The sequence below is a fragment of the Rhea americana genome, unplaced genomic scaffold (assembly GCF_003343005.1).
Source record: "Rhea americana isolate MKP2758 unplaced genomic scaffold, rheAme1 scaffold_227, whole genome shotgun sequence".
Classification (NCBI taxonomy): Eukaryota; Metazoa; Chordata; class Aves; order Rheiformes; family Rheidae; genus Rhea; species Rhea americana.
In genome coordinates this window covers 1,428,325-1,453,292 of record NW_028186343.1, presented here as the reverse complement: position 1 = coordinate 1,453,292, position 24,968 = coordinate 1,428,325, and the positions used below count along the sequence as shown (strand labels likewise).

The 24,968-nt window shown below is 53.8% G+C and overlaps 4 protein-coding genes across 7 annotated transcripts; 1 reads left to right on the top strand and 3 right to left on the bottom strand.

Moving 5' to 3' along the window:
- Positions 1-1,703: 1,703 nt before the first annotated feature.
- Positions 1,704-3,916, bottom strand: LOC146595407 (vacuolar protein sorting-associated protein 29-like). Its single transcript, XM_085305867.1, has 4 exons — positions 3,863-3,916; positions 3,496-3,684; positions 2,739-2,974; positions 1,704-2,162 (listed from the first exon to the last, which is right to left on the bottom strand). Exons 1-4 carry the CDS (start codon positions 3,863-3,865, stop codon positions 2,045-2,047), a joined length of 546 nt encoding a protein of 181 aa, XP_085161993.1. The 5' UTR covers positions 3,866-3,916; the 3' UTR covers positions 1,704-2,044.
- Positions 3,917-6,278: 2,362 nt separating this feature from the next.
- VPREB3 (V-set pre-B cell surrogate light chain 3) lies at positions 6,279-7,271 on the bottom strand. The gene is made up of 2 exons (XM_085305865.1): positions 7,108-7,271; positions 6,279-6,855 (listed from the first exon to the last, which is right to left on the bottom strand). The coding sequence occupies exons 1-2, from the start codon at positions 7,154-7,156 to the stop codon at positions 6,527-6,529; spliced, it is 378 nt and encodes a 125-aa protein (XP_085161991.1). The 5' UTR covers positions 7,157-7,271; the 3' UTR covers positions 6,279-6,526.
- Positions 7,272-10,623: 3,352 nt separating this feature from the next.
- LOC146595404 (uncharacterized) lies at positions 10,624-22,945 on the bottom strand. 4 transcript variants are annotated; one of them, XM_085305840.1, is made up of 7 exons: positions 22,772-22,945; positions 16,225-16,421; positions 14,820-15,170; positions 12,813-13,166; positions 11,967-12,041; positions 11,136-11,314; positions 10,624-10,833 (listed from the first exon to the last, which is right to left on the bottom strand). In XM_085305840.1, exons 1-7 carry the CDS (start codon positions 22,942-22,944, stop codon positions 10,780-10,782), a joined length of 1,383 nt encoding a protein of 460 aa, XP_085161966.1. In that variant the 5' UTR covers position 22,945; the 3' UTR covers positions 10,624-10,779. The 4 variants fall into 4 exon arrangements, with proteins under 4 accessions (XP_085161966.1, XP_085161970.1, XP_085161967.1 ...); XM_085305844.1 differs by lacking the exon at positions 22,772-22,945 and adding an exon at positions 17,269-19,345; XM_085305841.1 differs by lacking the exon at positions 11,136-11,314.
- On the top strand, positions 19,678-22,591 carry CUNH22orf15 (chromosome unknown C22orf15 homolog). The gene is made up of 5 exons (XM_085305845.1): positions 19,678-19,817; positions 20,978-21,064; positions 21,308-21,433; positions 21,812-21,886; positions 22,434-22,591. The coding sequence occupies exons 1-5, from the start codon at positions 19,793-19,795 to the stop codon at positions 22,589-22,591; spliced, it is 471 nt and encodes a 156-aa protein (XP_085161971.1). The 5' UTR covers positions 19,678-19,792.
- Positions 22,946-24,968: the final 2,023 nt, after the last annotated feature.

Genomic DNA, 24,968 nt, shown 5'->3' with positions numbered 1-24,968 from the left:
CTCTGTGCTGGGGGGAAGCTCAGCCTGGGTGAGCAGAAATGTGGCAAAACTCTGTCTAGCACACTCAGCACCCTTCAGCTCCACACACTGCCCCAGCCCCTGCCCCTCAGATGAGCTTCAGACAGTGAAGTCCCATCGCAGCTTTTCCAGCCCCAGGATTCTGGCACCTAGGGCAATCTGACAGCCCCCAGACACAGCCAGACAGGACAGATCTAACAGGAAACTCCCAACATGGGGACACAACCCTCTATGGCTGAGATGAAGAGGGACACAAACCTACCTCTGCCACCACTCCAGGGTTTGTGCCTCACTTCCCCATTACTCTCTTGTCCACCAGGGGAGCACCACTGCTGCCATAACCGCTACCCCAGTAATAAGGAGCTTCATACGTGTCTTAGAGCTCAGTGACAGTTGATGTGTTTGTAGAGCCAGACAATGAACTGGAGAATTGTGCATGGATTTCTGGTTGTCCTACTATTCCATAGTGACCAGGGCACTGCAAGGTTTCTGCTGGTACCAGTCATAACTGTAACTTTCAGAGAGAAGAGACAGGGCAGAAAATGGTAGTCAGCAAGTGCCAGGCATGCCAGGACACCTGAGCCATGGGCAAGCACCATGAGGAGGAGAAGGGCTCAGGCCTTGGTGAGATCCCACCAACTCTACACCCCCATGCCAACAGGGCTGTGCTGCAGACCTCCAGCTACCTCTTCAACCCCTGCCTGCCCAGAATACAGCCTCTCCATGCAGATCTTCCCCACGTTCAAGATTGGCTCTACACTACAAGTACTGCAGATCCCATCTTTCGGGACAGAGCCAGGTTTCTGCTGAATCCAGTCTGGATAGTTGCTCGTGGTGACCTCTCTAGGCCCAGGCTGCAGGACAGGGCAACAGTCCCAACTGGGAGCAGCAAGGTAACCTGGAAAGTGCTAGGAGAGAGGATAGAATCTGATGGATCAGAGTGTCAGAGCAGCAAAGCTCCCCCAGCCAGCAGGAGGGGATAGGGCCCCTGGGTCTGCAGGCTCCAGCTGGGGACAGAGAGTCTTCTGTGATGACAGGGACAAGATAGTGCAGGCCCTACTATCACTTTCCAGAGCACCAGGAAATGCACCTTGACGCTTATTTCATCAAAAAAATCCCCACAGATCAGCCAAGCCAGAATCCTAAAACCACTCACATATGCTCTTGGCATTTGCAGAAGCTGCCTTATTCCTCCTTATTCCAGCCTGGGACCATCCAGCCACTGCTGCGCTCAGCACATGCCTGAGGCCACCCTGAACCATACTCAGGACTAACATAAGGTCACCCACAGAGCCGCAAGGTAACATAAACAAGCGCCACCTCGCACGCCACCTGCCCGAGCTGTGCTCAGGCATCTGCCATGGCTACGGCCCAGCACCGCTGCAGTGGCACAGCCGCCCCCTGCCCACCCTCGCTTGGCAGCGGCACGCAGGGGCACGCACGCAGGCCTCGGCCGGCTCCCGCTCCGGGCTGCGGCAGGAGGGCAGATGCCCAGTGTGCTCAGCTCCACAGCACCATGTGGCACCCGGAGCTTTCTGTGCTGCTGTGCCCAGATCTGCCTCTGCCCGTCAGGGCCCTTTTCAGGCAGGGGAGCGCTCAGGGTTGCCTGAACAGCTGCAGGCCTGAGGCACGTTGGATCCCAGCCCCGCTTCTCTTCCCAAGAAACCTAATGCAAAGGATCCAGATGCAGCATGAGAGGGATTTATTCCGGTACAGCTTTACATGAGAACTCCAATCCCAAGCTACCACCACCTGTGACACCTTGAGGCCAGCAAAGCAGCAGCACCTTCTGAGACACGCAGCATTTCCCATGAGTGCTTTGCTGCTCCTCAGCAGCTCCCCGCGCTTCAAGGCATGCTCGGGAGCCAGGGCCAAACCTGGCACAAGCAGCAGCGGCAGCATCGTGCCCAAGTTACAGTGCAAGGTGCTGCTGCAGCCCCCCCTCGTGGCCTCCCTCTGGTTAGACAGAAGTAGGAAGAGAAACAAGGAGAAGGGGTGAGAAGTTGTAAGTGCACGCAGATATGCTTCAGGACTTCATGAACTCGATTCTTTCTACTTTCACCTCCTCCTCAATTAGTTGATATACATAAGTCACAACCGTGGATGCCTGGATATCCATCAGTACAAAGGAAGGAATGTTTTTTCTGGAAAGAAAAGATAATTTGTCAAACTTTTGTAGCTTATGCTTCTTCCTAAGAATGCATTTTCAGGCTAAAATATTTGACTGGAAAGTGCTGCAGCAAAAGGGAAATCATTGGACTTCAAAGACAGTGACAACAGCATCTCAAAGAGATTTGAAGCTAGTCTAGAAGAGCCCTCAAGGCCAGCACCCACATTAGGGCCAGACACTTCAGCTGCTAATGCCTCAAAATCTAGCTTCTAGAGAGCATTAGCATTTAGCTGTGGGGTAAATATCAGGACCCAAACTCCATTTAGGAAGCTGTTGCAACTCAGCCCTCTAAAGGCTCAGAAAGGGGCACCTAACATACTATTGCCGGGTGGTTGTATCTAACACTTGAGCTAAACAAAGCCTTTTCACCACAAGTAGCCACATTTCTTGATCTGTGAAGAGCTGGCCTCCTACATGACACAGCTGTTCATGAGAGCTGTGAAACATGGCGGTGGCTGGACACTAGGGGATAAACATGGAGATGTAAGGTAAGGGCATGGGTTCTTGCCACACTGGACAGTTACAAGTTTCCTAGATCCATTTCACTCACATCTCTAAAGCATTGTAGGCGCCTGTTGCTGATCCTGGGTTGATATAGAATTTGTTTTCATGTTCAAAGGCTTCAAATTTGTGCGTGTGTCCCGAGATGAGAATGTCCACATCCAGCTGCCTCTGTAGCAAAGCCAGGCTGGCAACATCACCCCAGGGAATAACTTGATGGCCGTGAATCAACCCAATTCTGAACTGCCCAACAGTTACAACCGTCTCCTCAGGATAATTCAGACTCTGAGAATAAGACAAGCACAGTTATACATACACCAGAACTCCCTCATCTGTAAGGCTCAGGTTTATACATTGCACACAAATGAATTCATTTGCCCCATTCTAGCACACAGTTTCTCCTTCAGAACATATGAGACACTGGATGCACCATACCCCAGCAAGAGCAACTATACTGCAAAGAACTGGGATTTTGCACCAGACTGGAAGCTCACAGAGTCTAGCAGCTTTAAAACTACCCTACAACAAGTAAACACATGAGTCCAATTCCTGTCACCAAAAAGCAAGCTGAGGAATCCTGACAGACTTGCTTCAGTCCTGAGTAAACTTAGGCTTGAGTTCAGTATCCCCAGTGTCACTGGAATTCATATGAACATTTGGAGTATCATTAGGATCGCTCATGTTACTCCCCATGCCCATGATTTACAGTTTAGGAATTGCTAACAGTGAAGGACACTCCATGTTCCATCAACACAACCACAGTATGAAACGTGACAGACAGGAATCCACAGCACTGAGCATTTTACCTCAGCGTCCCCCCTAACAACATGAATATCCGCAGCCAGAGTCCGGAGGTAGTCGTAGCTCTCCTTAGTGCAGAGGTTTCCCGTACACAGGATGTGCTGAATCTTTCCTGGAACCAGCAGCTTCTTGAACTTCACCGGCAGACCGCTGCATCGGTGCGGGATGTGCAAGTCCCCTAGTACTAACACCAACTTCGCGCAGGGCAGGAAGAAAAAGGGAACGTTAAGCCAGATTACTTCGACAGAACGGCACAGACGCTCTCAGCCGCAAACCGCCCCAGGCCGCCCCAGCAAAGGGGGGGGGGGGGGGGGGGGGAGGAAGGGAGGGGCCGCGCAGCCTCCCCACACGCAGCCCCCGGCCGCCGCTCACCATCCCGCCTCGCCGCGCGGCCCCGCTCGCGCCCCGACGCCCGCTGAGGTGACCAGGAAGCGCTGCCGTGCTTTTTTAATACTCCGGCCCGAGCCAATCGCAGCGCCGCTAGCGCCSCACGTGACGGCCGCCGCGGCTCGCGCGCCCCGCGACGCTGGGCATGCGCAGTACGGTGCAGCGGCCGTTGCTGTTCTCGCGCTCGGCCGCGGCCGCGGTGTCGGGAGCGTTTCGCGCCTTTTCTTTTTCTCGCCGGGTTTTCGTGAAATGCACGAGACTTTTATGCGTAAAGACGTTATTTTTCTGTGTGAGARCGTCCATTTAACGGCCCGGAGATCTCCTCGAGATCAAGCACATCCTTTTCTGCACAGGAGCTGTGGGGGGATGCTCTGGGGGCTGTGAGGAGGCATCGAGGGCGYGGGGCAGCGTTTGGGCACCAGCAGGCCTTGGGGTGCCATAGCAGCTCCAGCCCTGCGACAAACACAGCCACCTCCATCCTGCGTGTCCTTGGCAACCGCCTGTTCCAGCTGCTTGCTGCAGGGCCCTGCTGGCTTGAGCCCACAAGGGRGGGAGTGAAGACACATTAGGCACGGCTGAACAGTGTCACAGGGTGACAGGGGCCACCAAACTGCAACTCCCCAGCTCACGCTGCTGAATGGAGGCTGCACAAAGGCACCTCCGGCTGGAAACCCCAATGGGCCAGAGGGAGAAAGTCTTGGGGAACATCGGCACTGGGAAAGGACACGGCGCTACTGCTCCACAGGGCCCCGCAGGGCTTGCCCAGAGCACAGGAAAGTTYTCACCTCACTTCCCTGTATGCCCCGTCAGCGTGCTGTGCACTACAAGCCCACAAGTTCATACCACCCACGGTGATCATCAGCCCCATCCTCCTGTGCACTGGAGGTGGTCAGCATGGCCATGCTTCCCGAGATCCATGCAGGGCTCCTTGGGGGTCTGCTACTGATATAGATGATCCTTGGAGGGGCAGAGGTATCTTTCTGCTGGAACCAGTGGGTTAGTTGTTGGAAGTGGTGGCCCCCATGCTCAGGCTGCAGAACAGAGTGACAATCCCACTGGGGATCACCAATACTGAGGGCTCCTGGCTCACCACTGCCTGGGAAAAGGCCAATGCAGCACAGAAAGGATCGTCCATCCAGCAGGACCAGAAGGGATCCAGCACATTTCACCAGATGTCCATGTACTCAGTGTCTGAGATTCCCCACCTGAGCCATGGTCAAGCACTGCAAAGAGAGGGTCCCTCGCTCATGGGGCTGTGCTGCAGACTCCCAACACCCTTTTAAACCCCCACTTGCCCAAGTCACGGCCCTTCCATGCAAATCTGCCCCATCTTCTTTCCCCTAAAGTCCACCCCAAGAAGTGACCTGCCCTGCATGCAAGGGGGTGGGGATCAAGCCAGCACAGAAACATAGTCGGGGCAGCACAAGGTACAAAGACACAGATCCCACCCCATTCCTCACCTGTAGCCCAGCACCCTTCAGCTCCCAGGTGCCATCCTAGGCCCTCACTGTGGATGAGGTCTCTCAGGRTCCATCAGCCGCCTTGGCCCATGGAAGGCCACTGGGGCCAACACAAAGATGTCCCATTGGAGCTCCCAGTGCCTCAGCTCTGCCGGCACAGGCAGCTGTACCAGCCTCAGCACTCTCCTGCATGGGGCCCTGGACTGAGCAGACAAGCAGGGGCTTCCCAGCCTCCTATGGCCCCTGTGGGGAAGTTTTCATCAGAGTGCTTCCCTTGCACAGCATTACAGTGGCCTCAGCCACAGGCCCTTCCCCACGTGGCCCCTCCAGCACAGTCTCACACCGACTCCCCAGCGCTGTGCCTGGGGCAACTGGCCCTGCCATGTCCTCATGGCCATTTCCTGGCCATGGCTCCCTCTGAATTATGGTTATATCAGACCCTGTGGGACCATGAGGCCAGGCTGGGGGATTTTGTCTCACTTCCCCATATGGGAACAGCACTGTGCTGCAGACTGCCAGTCCACAGGGCATTGCAGGTGGGTATCTGTGGAAGATCTCTCCAGCCCTCCAGTGAACACCAACTCTGCCAGGGCCTGAGATGGGCAATGGAGCTGCAGAAACCATAGCTGAGCAGGGCCTGGGAGATCCCCCACCAAATTCAACAATGTAGCGCCTTTGCTTTGTCACTCATAACTCAGCACCAGAGTACCACAGCACCACAGCAGCCCCGCAAATACAGAGAGCAATGCCTGAAAGGTTCTTCTTGACTCCACATGCATGACACCAGCTGTGTGGCTGAGGATTAACCTTTATTATCAGCAGGGCCAAACTGTGGAGAAGCCCAAGCCATGATCAAGGCTCCGTTGTGCCAAGTGCTGTAGAAGCCTGCAACAGCTCTCCACCTGTCCACCATGAGAAGGACATCTCCGTTCCCGTGCATGCCTGGGCTGAGGACTGACAGGTCTCTCACACTACGTCAGTGTTGCTTAATGCTCCACAGGGGATCTTGGGTTGAAGAGGATGTTGCTATACCTCACAGCCTATGAGCACAACGGGCACGGTGCTGCTGGGCTCACTCAAGCATGTCAGAGGCTCTTTTTCCATTCCTTCTATGGCTGCCCGTTCAGCCTGTGAAGGGCTCAGCCTGGGGGGTCACAAGAGAAGGGCAGAAGGCTCTGGTTCCCCATTTCTACAGCCAGCTGATGGAGCGCGACAGTGCACAGTAATAGTTGCCATTGTCTTCGTCCTGGACAGCCTCAATAATAAGGATACAGGCGTTGCTGACAGGGTCTTTAGTAGCAGAGAAGCGATCGGGAATCTCAGAGGGCTTATGCTTGTCCCACTCCGAGTTGTAATAGAGCAGATACCTCAGAGAGTGTCCTGGGCGCTGCTGGTACCAGGAGATGCCGAACTTGCTGATATTGTACTGGGGGTTCAGGGTGCAGGACAGCCGAGCGGTCTGCCCTGGCAGCACTAACACAGCAGCTGGCTGGGTCAGCACAGGCTGAGCCCTGGAAGCTGCACAAACCAAGGATGCAATTACTGACTGGCTGAGCCCCCCAAACACACACCTCCCCTGCCCCAAAACATCCTGCTGCCCACCAGAGTCACCCACCCACCTGCCCATGAATCCATGCTTCATCCTGCTGATCATGCAGCCCCGAGCAAACCACACCGCTCAGCCCAGCATCCCCAAGTCTGGCTCAATCCAGCCTGCCACCCGACAGTGCTTCCCTTAGACAGCAGCTAGCTCAACCACTCTGGTCTTACCCGTCACCACMATCCCTGCCAGGAGCAGGACCATGAAGACCAGGGCCATGGCAGGAGTCAGAGAGAGAAGCAGAGGAAGAGATGCTGTTTTGGAGACAGGCTGCAGTGTTGTGCAGACCCGAACTGCTGTGCTGCCGGCGCACAGCAAGGGGTATGTAAATGACACCAGGGACTCTYGCTCCCTGTGTCACCCTGCTGCAGTTGGGCTTCAGGGAGTGGGCTTGAGTCAGTGGGGTGCGAACCAAGCATTGCAGCCCAGCACCCACCTTCACCGCAGGCTGGACCATTTCCTCTAGGTGTCTCGCTGCACACACAGCCTGCCCCACCACCCTCTGCCCAGCGCCCCCAGGATACAGTGTGGGAGCACTACTGACCCATCTCTTCTCTGATGAGGTGAGAAGAAAGGTTTTCCTGTGGTCTTAAACTTAGTGGTTTTGCCTCAGTCCCTCTGCCACCAGCTGTACAGTAAAGGGACCAGAAAGTCAGGAGCCTTAGCTGCCCCACACCAAAAAGCTGAGACTTGCCCTGTGGTAGGAGCAGGCTGGCAGGGTCATGTGAGAGCACCAGGGAGGCTGAAGGCAGCAAGATTCCCTCAGAAACATTGATTCAGACACCTACTCTTGCAATGCAGCCAGCTGGGCATCCCTGCGTTTCAACACCTGCCTTTGCAAAGCAGGAGAAGCAGCCAAGGTGTCAGGAGAGGCTTTGTTCCCTCTGTGCTGAAAAATGCTGCCTTGTGAGGGCTGTAGAGCAAACCCCCTTCCTCAGCAACATGGATCGCTGCAAAGGTGCTCTGCAGCTGGCCAGGAACCATGAAAGCCAGAAGGTGCCAGAGTTCCCCTAGGCAGCTGTCTCATTGGAGAAGCAACATAAGACAAGTTACTGGTCCCTTCTCTATGCAGCTCCACCACTGTGGTAAGACCAGCCCTGTGACCTAGGCCCAGGCTCAGGCCAGGAGYTGCAAACAGCACTGGGAGCGCTGCCTGTTTGCTATAGCCATCTCAAAAATGGCAAAGACATGGGAGTCCCTGCCAGATCTGCCTGCAGAAGGCAGTTCCCAAGGGATGAACTGCAGGGAGATGTGCCGCAGTGCAGCTGGTGCCTTGTGCAGAAAGAAGCAGACCGTTAAAGCAAAAGGCTGTCAGATTCACAGACCGTAAAGGCCCTTCTGCATGTAACACGCCATTGCTGTCTCCTAGAACAGCTCAGAGACACCACATTATGCAGCCGTCCAAGGTTGAGTGCTGACCTCCCTCCAAGCTATGCATCCTCTCGGTACATCCCTGCATCCTGAAGCCATGAGCACGTGCTGGTCCCTCACAGCAGGGCTCGGCCACGCTGCAGGGTCTGTACTCAGCTGATACCTCCTGCCCTCCACAGGCAGGCTCAGCCCCTGCTGATGCTGCCCCATTCGCATTCAGAAACAGCCCTTTCCTTCTCCACAGTGCCTGTTACTGATCCAGGGTGCCATTGCCACATGTGGCCTCAAAGCCACCAAAGATGTTTGCATGTGGTCCCTGACACAGCTGTCCCCATGCATGCTCTGGGTTTCAGGGGAAACAAAGCCGTGTGCTCTATCCTTCACCCAAGACAGGGCCGTGCCTGGTTAGACCACCCCAGCATAGGCAGCTCCTGAAGAAGAAGCACTGGTGTTGCCGGAGGATGAGATGCAACAAGTGGGGCACTTGCTCTGCTGCAGTGCGCTGAACAAGGGCTCATGTGCCCAATGGCTCATCTATTTTTTTCACATTCTTTAACAGTTGATTTAACAAAAGCACTTCTCCCCACGCAACCTTGCCCAATTTACTGTGACGTAGCCTCCCCTGGGAACAGAGAGACCAAAAGGCAGTGACAGTGGCTAATCAGAGCAGCTGTAATGCAAATGTCACTGACCAGGGCACGTACATGCAGCACTGGGAGGTTAAGAGGTGCTAGTTAGACCTGATGCTACTGTACAGCATCTTGTACAACTGGGTTTTGGGAGCTGCTAGAGTATGTGAGGATGGCAAGGACTGTCATACGTCTGCCAGGGAGACATGGACTATATGTGCGTCACACATAATCCCTGCACATGCAGTAAATCCCAGCTTCCTCTTCCCACCTGTGCAAGGAGCAGCCCCTTAGGTACCTCTGAAAGCACAAGACAAGACATGGCATGCCCTGCAGCAGCCTGCAGCCTTGATTTGGGGGCTGCTTGCAATCACGAGGGGATCACTCAGGCTCCTAACGGCAAGGGAAGGGCTCAGAGGGGCTGCAGGCAGGATGGCAGGGGTGCCCGGCTGCCTTGGCACCAGGGACGTGGTAGGGTGCCTGTGGAGGCTGGTCAGATGCACCAGGCACCTCTCATCTCTTGGGAAGGCAAGTGTTGGACACTAGCCACTGGAGTAGCCTTGCTAGCCTCAGCCTGCCCTTGCAGGACAATGGCCCTGCTGACACCAGTGCCTTGCCCAGTTCTTTACAAAAGTCATCCCAGAAGCCAACAATGCAGCAGGAGCCAGGTTAGAGCCAGGAGCGGGTTGTAGCGCTGCAGCCTTACTGTGGGTCAGGAAAGAATTTGCTGTCTTTCCTCTGCTGGAGCTTGTGATGTGCTTGCGGGCCAAGCAAGGAGGGACAACACTGCAGAGAAGAGCCAGCCCTGGCATCTGGGTGCCTGCATGATGTTCTGCTGGGACCACCCAAGGCATCTAGGCAACCCTGACGTGTGTGACTTGTTAAGCATACAGTGGKCAGCACAGACCGGTGAGGCTGGCTACAAAGCCCATTCAAGGCAGGGGCCTTCTGGATGCAGCCCACAAGGAATAGAAATACGTAACAACTGAGGTATGGGCTGTCCCAAAACACCCTGCTATCTGAGAGCAGTGAGCTCATCTGCTGGGGCATGGAGGCTGCCTGGCTGCCTGTGGCACTCTGCTTTATCCAGCACAGAAGAGGAGCTCTGAGTGGGAAAGGAAATTGAGGGCCCTTCACACAAACCTACATGTACAAACTCAGCAAAAATATCTTACAGAAGACCGTCACAACCATCTCAGTGGGACCGCAGAGTGGTTTGATCAAGGAAACCAAGGTCATGACAGTGCAAGTTGGTTTTGGAAGACCTTCACTTCTCCCACGTGCCCACATGTCAGCTGCACCTGGGGGAACCAAGTGCTGCAGCACCAGCAGCCGCCCAGGAGACCCCAGCCCTGGCAAGGCCAGTGAAAATCAGTGCGTTGCTTTCTGCCTCACAGTTTTGTGCTTTCTTAACAGGGAAGCAAGATGGACAGAGACAGCACACCTCTGCCTGCATGTGCTCCTGATTCTGGGACAGGAAAGCCCCCTACGCAGGCCTTGCTCCACCTGGCAAGGCTGAGGGGCTTTCCTTCATGAGAGAAGGATGCAGCTGTGCCTGGGGGATGCCACCAGCTGCAGAGCAATGCAGAGGTTGGTCTGAGCAAGACAAGGTGACAGAACAACCAAGAGCCAGCTCCACGCAAAGTCAGAGCAGCCAGCACAACAGAGCCTGCATTTACACTCATACAGCCTGTCCTCAAATGGCTTTAATTGATACACCTGCTAAACACAGGAAACAGCAGTCAAAAAAGAGGAGGTTTCTCTAGGGACCTTGGAAGGGAATCCATCTGCATCGCCATGAGCAGAGGACACACAGCACAGCTCCTTGTCCCTCCTGGGATGTCACCTTTGTCCTTGGCCCCCAGCACTGTAGCTCCTTCCAGGGAAAGTGATGAGCTGCAAACAAAGAGTGACCTTGGTTACGCCACAGCAGAGCAAGAGCCGCGGGGGCCCACTGCTGCTGGTCATCCCGCTCACAGGGCTGGAGGGCAGCCACAGCCTCCCACTGCTGGGGGTACCAGCACCTGCCCTGCTGCAGCTGGGGGTCTGCAGCTCTTCCCTCGCCCATACCAGCATAGCCAAGGCCAGGACACGTTAGCCCATCTCCGCTCATTCACATGCAAGGAGGGGACAAGCAGCAGCCCAGCCCTGCTTAACCTGCTCCTCTGCTCTGGCCACAGCACAGGGCCCGTGCTTACGCTGTACTCGCTGCTAAGGTTGGCGTAGGTGGCTTCCCTGCCTGCAGGCTCCCTYGCGCACTCCTCAGTGGGCCCAGAGAAGGGACCGGGCGTTTCTGGCGAGGTGTCTGGGCTCCTCACACATGCACAATGCCTGTCAAACATGGAGCAGAGGGGACGTAGAGCTCTGTCGGAGCAACCTGTGGCAGTAGAGCATGGCCAAGTTCGAGTGTGGTGTTTCTATTCGCAGAGCAGGGGCTCATTTCTACAAGCAGAATTTTTYCTGGCAGCTTTTTCCAATGATTGCAATGGCTTGCCCCACACCTCCTTGCCATCCCAAAGGTGTTTCCTTTGGCTGAACTCCACRTCACACTGACTACTGAATGGCATTTTGCCAGGAAATGGAGGAATCCGCAACCTGCTGCACTCCTCACTCCTGCAGGTGACACCAGGGGAGAGCAGCAGCCTGACTGCAGTGCCACTCACACGAGCTATGGCCACGTGATGCCCCACAGCTGTCCCTGGGGCCCACTCCTGACCAAGAGCACACCATGCAGTGAGGTGTCAGCAGAGGGACAGCACAAGGCAAAGCACCATGCCCCAGCCACRTTGCCGAAGGGCAAATGTCCTCATAGACACGCAGAAGACAGCTAGAGACACTGCTGTGATGAGGGGTTGTGGAGTCTCCTTCTCTGGAGATATTCAAGGCCCAGCYGGATGCAACTCTGTCTAACATGCTCTAGGTGACCCTGCTGAGCAGGGGGGTTGGACTAGATGATCTCCAGAGGTCCCTGCCAACCTTACTGATTCTATGATTCTATGACAGCTGGGCAATTGTCCAATATTACTTACGCAGAAGGCACAGGCAGAAGGCAGCCAGAACAAACCCAGCACTCCCCAAAGCCACCAGCAGCACAGTCAGGGAGCCTGGAAAGGAGAGCAAAGGGCCAATCTTTAAGAATTTCTTTCAAAATACGAATCACATCTTTCTGGCAACAAATCATCTGGGACACAGCATCAAATTATATATTCCCCAGATGAGTCAGAGCAAGCCCAAATGACTGCATAATTTCAATTAACCACATTCTGTATTGATTGGCCAGGCACCAAATGCAGTCAGGATTTCCTTAGAACAGCTCTGCTGGGTTTTGTTATGGGTCACACTGCATGAAAGACATTTTTGCACACAAAATTAAATGCATCCATATCATCATCAGGCTTAGATGAAAATCTKTTTCTTAAAGGACCACATCACCATCAATCAACACCTCTTACAGATAACCATCTGCAGCAACAGTCACAGAAGCTGTGGCTCGTCACAGATGACATTCTGTGGTTTTGTAGTTGTTTTAATTTATYTGTGGGTCTTTCCTTGACCATGTCTGGCCCTGCAAAGCCCCGCCATTGCAGCACAGCAGCAGCTTACTGTGCAGCCAGCGCTGAGCCTGTGCTGGTTATAGCATGCTGTAGCCACAACTCCAGCTGCCACCTACCCACGCACCCCACATGCTGCAAGGTGGTGGCACGGTGAGCATGAGTCATCCCACACATTTTAAGTGTAAGTCCTAGATGAGAAGTGACACATTCACYGTGACATCAAGCCCTAGGTAGGTCCAGGCCATGGATTAAGTGTAAAATGTAAAGACCAAGACAGAAGGATTTCATGCACAAGCCCACACCCCCTGTAAACATGCTCACCCTTCACAGTGAGGTTGGTTCCCCTCCCTCTCTGCCTGCCAGAAAACTCCCCAAGTCTCTCGCATTGGTACCAGCCGCTGTCACTGTCCTGCAGCCCTGAAATGGTGAGATGGCTCCGGTGATTTTCCAGATCTAAGGAGCTCTGGAAGCGACTCCCACTGCTGTTCCCCTCTGGGCAGTTGGACTTGTGGTGCCACGCAATGAGTTGGGGTGGGGTCTCCTCTCGCTCATGCAGCCAGAAGACCTCTGTGAAGTTGCTGGTCATGTTGGTGGTGAAATCACAGTCCAAGCTGACTTCACTGCCTCGAGGTGCAGAGCTGTGGAGGCCCTTAGAGGCTGCACTGGTTTGCTGACCTGCAAAGAARAGTGCTTTGTGGAGCTGGCCATGAAGGAGCTGCTTTGACGCTGGCAGACTGCCAGTCACAGGCAAAGCACAGAGCCACAAGAGTTTCTGTGGCATCGCAAGCTAGTAGATATATCCTGGGGTGACACATGTGGAAATCGGCTCAGCTCCACTGCTGCCCTAACCAGATGCTTTGTGTTTCACATCATTCCTGCACTTCTGCTTCTGAACCACCATCATCCTCTGGCATAAGAGCAACAGATCCCTGCWAAATGCCAGGGCAATGTGCTAAAGAGCAGACCATGGCCTCAGGTCTACGAAGAGCCTGGTGAGTAACTCGTTTGCTGTGGGGGCTGCAGTGAAGGCTTTGACCTACACTTTACCGGCCTAGCGAAGCTTATCTGCTGCTTACAAAACAAAACAAGAGACCCAGGGCACTTTTGTCAGAAAATCTCAACCCCCTGCCACAGAAATTACACTTGTGTGCAACCACTGCTTCTCCACACAGTCACCAGCTGTCATGACACTGGGATCACCAACTGCTCTGGAGACGRGTACACGTTTCTGCGGTTGAAAAACTCACAGCTAGACTTTCCAAGCTGACTTCAGCTTTGGGGAAAGCTAAAGCATAAAGAGCAGAAGATTTACTTTATTATGCTGTAAACAATGTATGGCCACCAGTGACCATTGYATTTTTCTTCTCTTTCTGACTACCTTTCAGAAAGCTAATGGCAATAAATGTTATACAGACTATATAGATGTGTGTGTGTGTATATATATATATATATACACACACACACACACACACATACACACTAATTTATAGAAAATGAAAAAAAAGACAAGAGGGAAAGTTCAAAAGAAAATACGATTCTGAAGAAAATTTATGAAATAACATAATACAACACAATTACATAATAAAATAAAAAATGGATGCAATTCAGTGCTAAAGACAATTTTGCATGCTGCACTGCAAGTGAGCAAGAATTGCAGAGGTGCAGTGTCAGACATGTAAAGCAAGGCTCTATATGGCAATAACAGTGCCTCATCCGAGTGCTAAAATGCATATTTTCCTCCCTTTCCCAGCACAGGAGCAGGTCAGCAGGTCCTTGTCCACTGARGTCACTCCGACAAGGCTAATGCTTCCCAAAGGCTTAGAATCTGACTGTTAGGCTCTCTGAAAAACAGCCAAAATGTTAAAAGCGAACATATCCCATGCAAAATGCTGAAGGAGCCTATCAGCTATTAAACATGAGCAGAAACTGATGCAAGGGAGAGTCACGGTAGACATTAGGAAGACCTTCTTCATGGGGAGGTCAGCTGTGCAGGGAAATGATTCTCAAGGGAGACAGTGGCATGTCCGTCTTTGGAGGCAGTTAAAAGAGGTGAGACACTGTGTGCCAGGACTGCTGGAGGCAGAGCTGCTTGGCTTTGCGGGAGGCGGCACAGCCCGGCCCCTTGCAGCTCCGCCGGCATTCCTGGGGAGGCCAGCTACCTACAGGAGAACAGCACCTGGGTACACTGGGAAAGATTTTCAGGTCGGTCCCAACCAGACTCAAATCTTAGATTTTTCATTCTGTGAGAGGGAGAACTAAGGTGTCTCAGGGAGGTGAACTGTTGGAGGGAGAGAAACAACAGAACAGAGGAAACAGAGCCAAACTCACCTCTAACGAGCAGGTGCGTCACCTCTGTCCTTGGACTGCTGTGCCCTACTTTCATGTAGCAGAGATAGCGGCCAGTGTCATTTATAAGCACTTGTGAGATGTTGAGAAAGCTCATGCACCTTCCAAAATCCAGCTCACCCCCAAAGTGACCTTCTTTGCATAACACCATGGAGGTATTCTTGGGAGGAGTCATCCTAAACTGCAGGATCCTTCTCGACTCCTCCTCATAGCTCCAGATGATCTCATAGAAGATATCTTCAGTGCCACAGTGCTCGTGGAAAGCACACGCAATCGAGATGGGCTCCCCCTCAGTCACGAGCATCACTTTGCTCTCATGACATCTGAGAGCCTCTGAACCCAAAACCAAAAGTGAGAGTTAGTCAGATACTTTCTCAGACCTAAACTCTGCTCCCAGGCAAGGAAGGGCCACACCTGCATAAGTCCACACTACTGTGCTGGCTCCAGACGTTGAGTATAGAGTAAACGTTGTCCTAGTGAGAGGCTGACCCAAYGCTCTGATTAAATTCATTACTTTGGGGGATCACAGGGCACACAGAAGCCCTCACCAAACTCCCCAGTAAGTGCCTCAGCCCTATATTTCTCTCTAGCTCCAGAGAGAGCCTAAGAAAGTCTTGGGGCTCATTCATGTGCCTGCCTCTCCCTAACACACCAYGGGATTCCCTAATTATTGTAGTCTTTGTGTCCCCAACCAGAATCGCAGCACACAACACTGCCAAGAGCAGCTTTTTACTCGATGCTGTGTGTGCTCTCTGGACAGCAAGCAGCCCTGCGCAGTTTCATTATATAAAAGCTGTAAGGGGAACATGGCAGGGTAAGTTTCACACCAGCAAACGCTAAATGATCTTGAGACTTTCTTAACTTACTTCTACTGTTGGCTATCAGCACACTTGATCTTGATAAACAAATGAATGTACTCAAGCACCTTATACTGCTTAGACAACATCTAGAGCTGCTTAGCTGATATTTCCTTCACTAGTTCAGCATCTAAATACTTTTGCAAAAACCGCCAGGAACTGTTTTCTGTTTCCCTCTTTGTTCCAGCAACCTCTGAAGAGGCAGAGTACAACTCGGTGAGCAAATGGTGTAGGCTAGCCCTGGAGAACACTGTTTTCAACACGTCTCAGTGGACGTCAACAAGAAACCCAGACCTGATGAAMAGAGACCAGCCCTCAGCCCAGGCTCCATCAGCCACGGGGGTGGTTTGGCCATTGCGCAGGGGAAACTCATGGCTGGTGGCCCTGCCAGGACAAGGGTGATGCTGAGTACTACCCACAGCCAGGTCTCTGGGCAACGTCCCCTCTTCCCGTGGCTGTGCCAGCCACCCAAGGTGGGGTGGGTGCCCACTACCTCCGCCCTCCCAAAAGGCTGTGGCACAAGGGCTTACCTTGAGGAAAAGCCAGTGGCAGCAGGAGCATGAACACAGCATTGGAGAGGAGGAGAGTCATGCTCAGCCCCGGCGTGTTGCTCGGCCCTCTCCAGCCTGTCTGGTCGCTGCTGGCGTCTGCAGCCGACTTGAGAGAAGGCAGGCTGCACACGAGCCTCTTGCAGCGCTGGGTTTCTCGCCTCCTGCAGAAGCACCACCTGCAAACCACGTAAGCAGAAACAACCTGCGAAAGGGCTCTAGTGATAGCCCGGCCCCACAGGCTAGCCTTCAGCACAGGTGCCCGGCAGCCCTGTAACCCCAGCGTGGGTCCCTCAGGGAGGGGGAATGCAAGGCTGCAGAAGAGAGTGCTTGGCAAACATCCCCCGACGGGGTGTCCTCCTCTGGCAGGGCTGAGGGCCCCAGCTCACCCTGAGGCCGTGGGGGATGCCAACAAGGGGAGGCAGCAACAGCAGCGGGGGTCACAACGGGCTGTCGTCAGCGCTCTTGGCAGCCCCAACGCAGCATCTGGGGCTGGCGTCGAGGGCCCGTGCCCCTGCCCCACGATGCACGCAGCGGGGACCCAGCAAGGTGTGAGCCCCCGGGTGGCCACGGTCTCCTCACCTGTACAGTGCCAAGGGGGCGACGCAGGGGCCAYGCATGCACGTCGAGCTCGCTGCTTCCCCGGTCGCTCCTCAGAGACCCAGAAACCGAGCACCGTGCACCTACCCCCTAAACCCGCCTTTAGAAACTTTAACTCAGCAGCGTCAGACACAGGTTATCAAGATCTGTTTTTCTACCAGCGCAATTGGGAACTGCCCTAGGCCACATCCTCTGTGCAAGCATAAAGTCAGCGCCGCTCACTGCAGGCATGGCCAGGCAGGTAGGCACCAGCCCTGGCCTTCATTTGCCCAACAAAGGGCATCTATCTAGATGCAAAAGAAAAGCTTTCAGGCCCATAAGCCATTCTCTTGTCTTAGAGCAAATAGAAATATGTTGGCAAGAATTGTTTTGGGTTTAGTTAGTTGTGATTTGATGGAGTAATCTGTGAGAGGGTGTAGCTGGCACCTGTGACGGAGAGGGAATCTCGGTGGCAGGCATCTGTGAGCAGAGAGACAGGTAATTTCTTCTTCTGCAACATGCTGTGGTTTGGTGGAGAGAGGGAAGTTTCATGTGCCTTAAATCCACTGTCTCTGTTGGCACCATGACTTGGCATCTCCAGAAATTAGGGGATTCTGCACCAGGCTCAGATTCAGAGGATTTCCCAGGGATTGGGAGTGAGCAGCCAAAGCCAGTCGTGGTGATAAGGAGCCCACCAACCCCAAGGCTGCAGCAGGGATGTGGAGAGCCATCAGGCAGAGCCCAGGTCTCTGCTTCTGCCCGAAGGAAAGAGAATTCAGCTCCATTTTCCCAGGCAGACAAATCTGCCTCCCTCTTCATTCCTCTCTTAGATCTTCTTTCTATATGCTCATTCCTGGAACTGAATTTGCTGCAAATCAGGGGCAAAACAAAGCACAAATGCCTCCTCCTTCACCTGGCAACCACCTCCCCGGGGACAGCTTCAAACTGCAACCCTGTTCAGAGCATCAGTGCTGTGAAGGAAATGGTCCTGCAACAGCCGTAAGAAATCAGGCCTTTTGGTGGTGGCAAAAGCTTCAGAGAGAATGCAAGTTTTATATCAGCAGGCTGCCATCCCTGGGCACCATGTCACAGACTGGCACCCATGGGAGCTGCTCTCCAAGGCTCCTCTGCACACAGCAGCCACTGGGTTGATGCCAAAGAGGCCCCACATCTCCATAGCACAGCCACGGTCTCCGCAACACATCCGCCACCATACCTCACCGCAGTGCTCCTCTGCTAGCCTGCTTCTGTAGCCATCTTCCSCTGGGGCAGGAGCCAGAGGCAAGCCGCCCCACAGATGAAGCTGAGCGTCCCAGACAGATGGCAGAGAGGGGACATCAAGGCTGGGGCTAAGTGGCCAATTTCCTGCTTTTCACAAGAAGCCTTTTTACCACAGGAATATGCTTTCTCATGGCCTTGTTCAGCTCACCAGACTCTCGTGCCCTCCTTTGGGCTCTGCATCAGCTTCTGGAGACCAGAAATACCAAATCCTGGCTTATAACCCACGCTGAAGGCTCAGAACGTGGCCTGGAAGGATCCAAACCGCCTGCCTCTCTGTGGTTGCCTCTCAGCATGCATGCAGGATCCAGAGATCTTTGGAACAACYTTCTATGACCTGGAAAGAGGAAAACATCCCCCCACATAAGCCAAATACAACCATTTGTTGCACCTTTTGTTCACACCTGCAGAGCATGAACCCACCGGCCTCAGAGACACTCAGTCAGGAAACCGAGGTCGCAAAAGAACAAGCTGATTTTAGGACATCCTCCGCAGTGAGAGCTGCAGCCCCGCTGGCTCCAGCGCYAGAGAGGCTGGTGAGAGTTGGCACCTTGCTCTGAGGTTTCACACTTGCTCGAGGGAGAAGTAATAGGAGTGGGGACACAGGCACAGCTCTGCCTGCACGTGCTGTGGGCCGAGGGCCCCACGTGGGCTCTGCCGCATCCTGCACGGCTGCAGAGCCCTTTCCCCATGCAGGGAGGGATGATGTTTGCGTGAGATGCGATGACAGGGAAGTTGTCCACGGGCCCAGGAGCACTGAGTATTCAGCAGCGCCCTGGGTCCCCGCAGGTCACTCCTTGGGTGCCAGCTTTGTCACCTGCTCCAGTCCGTTAGGTGCTCTGCATCTGTTGGCTGGCCTCAGGCAGTGATTTGATCTCAGCTCTTGGCAGGAAAAGAGGACGATGCTACAGGACATCAATATTCAGGCGCTAAGCGGAAGATGCGGGTGCTGCACAAGCAGTGCAGACMGCTCTGGCGGCCTGCGGGTGCAAAAAAGCAACTGGCTACACAAAATGCAAGAGCAGCTAYGAACGCAGCCCAGTGCTCACCCTCTTCTGCCAGCATTATTCCTCTGCCACGCGGTGCTAGATGTGCTTAGTTAACAGAAGCAGCTCACCCAGGTAAAGCAGGTTTTATCCTAGCCCATAACTATCCCCATCAAACCAGGGCAAAGCTGTCCTGAGGGAAGACTTTGCTGTTGGTATCTGCCCATCTCAGGAGACTGCAGCTGCCCCTGCTGCTGGTCTGGCCATGCTGGATTCAGCAGGGAGCAGGATGGGCACAGTCAGGCACCACCAAAGCCCAGACAGGCTGCGGAGCAAACACGGGACAGGAAACACAAGTCTCAGAAAAGACTGAAATCCAGAGTCCAGGACAACACAGGCTGGGCAGCCTTCCCAAGCGGCCCGTTCTGCTCGCACAGCTTCTGCTCTCCCCTCTCCTCTCCCTGGCTGCAGAACTCGGAAATCCGCCAGAGCGGCTCCCCGTTGCTGGGAAATCTGGCTGCTGAAACCCAGAGTGTTGGTTGGAAACGCAGCCCCTCCCCTGAGCGCCGCCAGGACTACCCACGTTGGGCATTTTGTCATTCCCACAGGCCTGCAGGACTGCTCCCCGCGCAAGGGGCAAACACAGCCCCAACCCCAGCCCCAGGGGGAGGACAGCGGCTCTGGGAAGAGGTGTGCCGAGAAGCGCTATGTTCGCTACGGTGAGATACGGAGGTAGGTGGGAAAAGCTCTGGCTTTGAGTCGGCTTTCAGGGAGGGTGGGTCTCTTGGACTGTCTCATCACCAGGTGGTGGCCCGGCAGGGGAGACAAGGCAGTTCAGTGCACAGCTGTGCCTAGTGGTTTGGGACCAGAGCTTAGAGCAGGAGAACCCTGCTGGGCTGTAGCAGCTTCCCTTGCCTCATCTGTTAAATTATCTTTAACTCTCGCACAGCAAGTCAGAAAACCTGCCCCAGCAGAGCTGTTACCAGCCGGGAGACAGGCCTGAGGCAAACACCGGTGGGTGGTGGGTGATCGGGCTGTGCTACAGCAGAGCTACTCACAGGCTGTCCTTGCTGCACATCTCCAACCTCGTGCTCTGGGCAGTGCCTTGGCAAGAAACACTGGAGGGGGTTTTGCCTGTCTAGACACAGCCAGAAAGAGAGGCACGCAGGGCAGCACTCAGAGCTCCTTGGCTCCCTGCCACGGGCTCCCTTCGCTCAGATCCCGGCACTTTGCTTCAGAGAGCAAATAGCCTGCAGGGAGAACGAGCAGACCCAGGCTAGTGGGAAGGTGCTGTCCTGGCCTTGTCCACCGTTGGCCAATAGTCTCTGCGTGACCCCGAGGACTTGCTGTGGGAGCTGCCAGACACACATGGGAGCCTTTGCTCCCTCTGCTATTTGAGCTGGATCTGATGTTCATCAGCCCAGGGAATTTCTCAGTCATGCCAAACTTGGTGAGAGTTCATGGCCCACATCCCACAGTGACTCAGCCCAGATCTCCACTCCTTCCGCACGTGACCTGGACAAGTTGATGGCAAGGCAACGTCAGGGGCTGCAGCTCACGGATTTTCCTGCTTCCTCCATTTGATGAAGCTAAGTGAAAGGACAGTGGCACTTTATGAAGCAGAGCAATTCACACCCCACTCAGAGGCCCAGCCCAGCTCCTGACACAGAACATTCCCAGCACCAAGCACCAGAGCATGTGGCCTGCGATACTGTAGCTCAAAATCAGCTGACAGGCAGGCAGGGGTCCTGCCCTCACTGCCCAGGCCAGTGGTGACCATTCCCAGTCCCCTTTTGTGCCTGAGCCAGGCTGAGCTGTGATGGTTGTGGGTCCCCAGCATCCGGGGTGACTGCAGTCTTCTCCCATCTGAGGTCTCTTTTTCATGTCTACAGCCAACTGCCAAGAGCTGGTGAACCTGCAGTGCCGGGTCCTCATCCTCATGGCCCACCTGGAGAGGAAGTGTCATTGCAGACCAGAAGGTACTGTGTGTTCATGAGCAGCCTTCAACTGAGAGCCAGACAYTCTCCCTCTAAGAGGGGCACAGCAGAGGGTGACAAAGGGCTCGTGGCAAACTGCAGAGGAAGGGGAGGCAAACCTCCTCACCTCCAGACCTCAGCAACCTCTTCCCTGCATAACTCCACGGAAAAGTCCTCTAAACCCCACAGGTTGACATTGGCCATGCAGAGGCACATGGAAACATCACCTCTCCTCTCTCCTTTTAGACAACATTGATCTCCTGGATGAATCAGGGGCCCTGATGAACCTGAGCAAAGTAGAAAATCCTGCATCTGAATTTGCCAGTAAATACCTGCAAGAAAGGCAGCGCTACATCCTCATCAGAATCATCCGTAAGTTCCTCAGCCAGATGGCACAGCTCACCCTCTGTGCCGGGAAGGGTCTGCTCTGAGTGTGAAGCTTCACACAGCATTTCAAGCAACTGTCCCACACACCAGGGAAACCCTGTCACCAGCTAGAAGCAGATGCAGCTTGGAGAGGGGCTCTATTCAGCAATCATTTAGACATGGCACAGTAGCTTGGAGAAGGCAGGAATCAGCTCACACGAAAAGCTAGAGCTGCACATTACAGTGTTGTGTCCTGCAGTCTGAGGTAGCACCTGTGGGGAAGGGGGAGCCTTTCATGAGCAGAGCCACCTGCCCAATTACACATCTTTACTTCAGTTTTCTGCCAGGAGAGAGATTAACCCAATTCTCCCATCCCGCTGGTAGGAGAAGAAAGCACTGAAGCCACCTGCTATGAACCCTTACTGGAGAACCTGGGGAAGCACTACCCTGACCTCGCAGGTAAGAGCCAGGCACCAACTCACCTCCGCAGAGGGGCTGGCAGGTGCAGGCTCAGGTCTCCTCCCTGCCACAACCCCTGTGCGCAGTCCAAGGGAAGGTCAYTCTCTGGATTTCCCAGTGCCCCCTCACAACACAGTATCAGACTGCTTGGAGAAACTTTTATGGGACTTTGCCCAAGAGGAATGGTTACTGCTGTGTGTAACAGGTGAACCCAGGAAGCAAGAGAAGCATCTCTGGCTTCTTTCTGCCTCTTTCCAGAAGAGCATCTCCCAGGCAGCACAACAGTCAGCTCGTACTGCCAACCTCCCCACACCCCAGGCTCTAGTAGAGTACAGCACTAGCCCCACAGCACAGAGGGATCAGAAGTAAAGAGCAGACATTTTCCTGGCACAAACAGGGAGGGAAGAACCAAGGAGATCAGGAAATTCTGAACTCCACCTGCTAGGCTGAAGCCATAGAAGTGGCATAGCCTCACTCAACATGCCAAGCAGCAAATGACTCACTGAAGGCAGTTATCTAACAGAGGTTTTCTGGGATTGCTCCACAGATCTGCTGCAGAAGCTGTCAGCAAGCCCCCAGCTGAGAGAGCAGTGGAGGAGGGGCCCCACGCAGAGGAGGGCTCAGTCCCTCACCAGCACCCCAGCCAGGCCCAGGCCAACCCCACAGCGCAAGAAGAGCTCAGAGCTAAAGGCCACCCCAAGATGAAGTACAGGCCTGGTGGGAGCAAGGCCTGTTGCTGCTCACAGCTGCAGTGACTACAGCAGGTTTCATCGCTGTTGCACAGAACTAGCCTCAGCAGTCCCCCAGCAGAGCAAGAACCCTCTGCTATTTAACTTTGTTCTTTCTAGCATCTCCCACTCCTCTTGCACATTCACACTTCCTCACCCGAAGCTGCACCGCAGCCAGGCACAGGCAGCAGCTGCGGTCTGCCGCCTGTTCCAAGGAATCATTTGTTTCAGCAGTGTGATTTGTGCTCCTGTGTTACAAGGACCTGCACCTCCTTTCAAACCATGGCAGCTGAAAGAAAAACATGGATCAAGCATCATCAGATCAGACATTCCTGCCTCAAACACTGTCACACAAGGACAGAGCCCTTCCAGAGGCTCACCGCCCTCTGCATTCATCAGGTAAAGCTGTTCAAGCTACATCCAGCAGCCCCGCAAATTCAGAAGGGGCATTGCTCAGAACTTAACCCACACTGGTCAGAGGACACAAAGCAGTTACTACGCACACTCTTGACAGTTTTTTTCCCCACTCAGATCAGCCCACRCAAACATCAGTCCAACCATTATTTCTTAAAGGGAGTAAGTTGGAAATACTGCATTATGGTAGCTACCCTGTTCACAGAGGCAGCCTAGCTGTATCTGGCACCTGCTTCCCCCCAGTTGTCTCTCAGGAGAGCACAGGGCACCCAGACAAGGCTAGGCACCATTCAAGACATAATTACCACAAAGAATTTGAATCCTGACATTTAGAGGGAGCAGGAATTTCATCAGCAGCCTCCAGTATCTGCTGCCAACTCTAAGCATCTAAATCTGGACTTCCTCACAAACCAAGGCAAGAGGCAGGGAACTAGTCCCATATCCTCAGCAGCTACATGTTGTCTGTTTAAAAGATTTAAATCTGCCATGGAAATCCAGTTAAGGATCTGAAATTCACTGCTGTGCTACTGAAACTCAAGCTCAAGTCTCAGTAGTTCTATTTCAACTAGTATCTTACACACCACTGTGTAGACCCAAGTCTCCTGCTAGAGGAGTCTGCGGGCAGTACTGGATGAGACTGTGCTACAACTGCAGTGAGTAACCAGCTAAGAACTTTGCCTGATCATAGTGACCTTGAGAATATTGCATAACCTGTTCAGACTTTAAATAAGGTCAATCCCTAAGCCATGCAACCAGACAGGTCATTTTCTTAGCTCCTGGCTCAGAATGCAGCTCTTCAGGAAGGAGATACTGATAGAAAAAGAATCCAAGTCACTCAAAATACAGCAGGACTCATCTCAGATGACCTCTGTTCAGGCCCCACCACAAGCACAGTGTGGCCTGTCAAGCCTCAGCTTGGTGGTGGATTTGCTTTCCTCAAGTCAAAGGCAGAGTCCTTGTTAGGCTGCACCTCCTGCTTGCAGGAGAAATGAAGTTGTCCCCTGTCCCGTAAGCGGAGTTGATACATTTACCATTTCCGTGGCTTAACTGTAGCTTGAGGATAAATAAAGGAAATGCACAAGTTACAGCTTCAAATAGTCTCCTTTATTTCCTCTTTCTCTGCAAGAGATACAAACACCAACATCTCATAGGTCCAACTGTTCTTCCTTCCTTACTAGTCTAGAAGTGAGTTGCCACTAGAAGACTATTTGGTCACTCTGTTCCCTGCACATCATAACCCAGCCGTCTGTCCTTCCTCTACTCCCCGCAGCCAGCCGGGCTCTATACCAGGCTCGTTTCCCCTACAGGAGGGGGGAGTCTTCACAGGAGAGAAGAAACACCTACAGGGGAGGAAAAAAACACAAATTCAACACTAGGTGCAAGTACCAGCAGCTGGAGTTCAATAAAAGCTCTTGCCTAAGTTTTTAAATCCAATCATAATACACTGAATCTGCTTTTAACAGATGAAGCGGGAACTAGGAAACTAGGAGAAAGCAGCAGGTTTCCCAGAGCAGCAAKGGAAGAATCACAGGGTGTCTGAAGCATCCTCATCTTCACTGAGATAGGATCAGGACCGTTTCTCTGCCATTTCCGGTTCCCAGTGGCATTCCAGAGGACAGGAAAGGCACTTGAGGCAGCAATGGCTTCTCATTTAATGCCCTGAAGGGCAGCAGACCCCCTCCTCCCAAGAGACTGGTTTTACAGCCCCTCTCAGATACCCCCTAGCAGCAGCTCACCCACTGCCCAGCCCCAGCTGCGGGGCGAGCGCAGTCTCTCACCATTGCTGTATTTGCACTGCTTCAGGGCCTCGTTGAAGCCCTCGCACAAGGTCAGGTCGCTCTGGCTGGTGGCGCATTCCAGGAACTGCTTCATCTCGTAGTGGCAGGGTCCGTAGGGCGCCTGGGGGTACGCGGGCTGCCGGGGCTCCTGCGGAGGGGCAC

Coding starts and splice junctions, on each gene's coding strand:
- CUNH22orf15 (XM_085305845.1), top strand. CDS start 19,793: ATGTTCGCTACGGTGAGATACGGAG. Junction 21,065..21,307: donor GTGTCATTGCAGACCAGAAG/GTACTGTGTGTT, acceptor CTCTCCTTTTAG/ACAACATTGATCTCCTGGAT. Junction 21,434..21,811: donor CATCCTCATCAGAATCATCC/GTAAGTTCCTCA, acceptor TCCCGCTGGTAG/GAGAAGAAAGCACTGAAGCC.
- LOC146595407 (XM_085305867.1), bottom strand. Junction 2,975..3,495: donor TTGTTAGGGGGGACGCTGAG/GTAAAATGCTCA, acceptor TCTTATTCTCAG/AGTCTGAATTATCCTGAGGA. Junction 2,163..2,738: donor GCCTACAATGCTTTAGAGAT/GTGAGTGAAATG, acceptor TTTTCTTTCCAG/AAAAAACATTCCTTCCTTTG.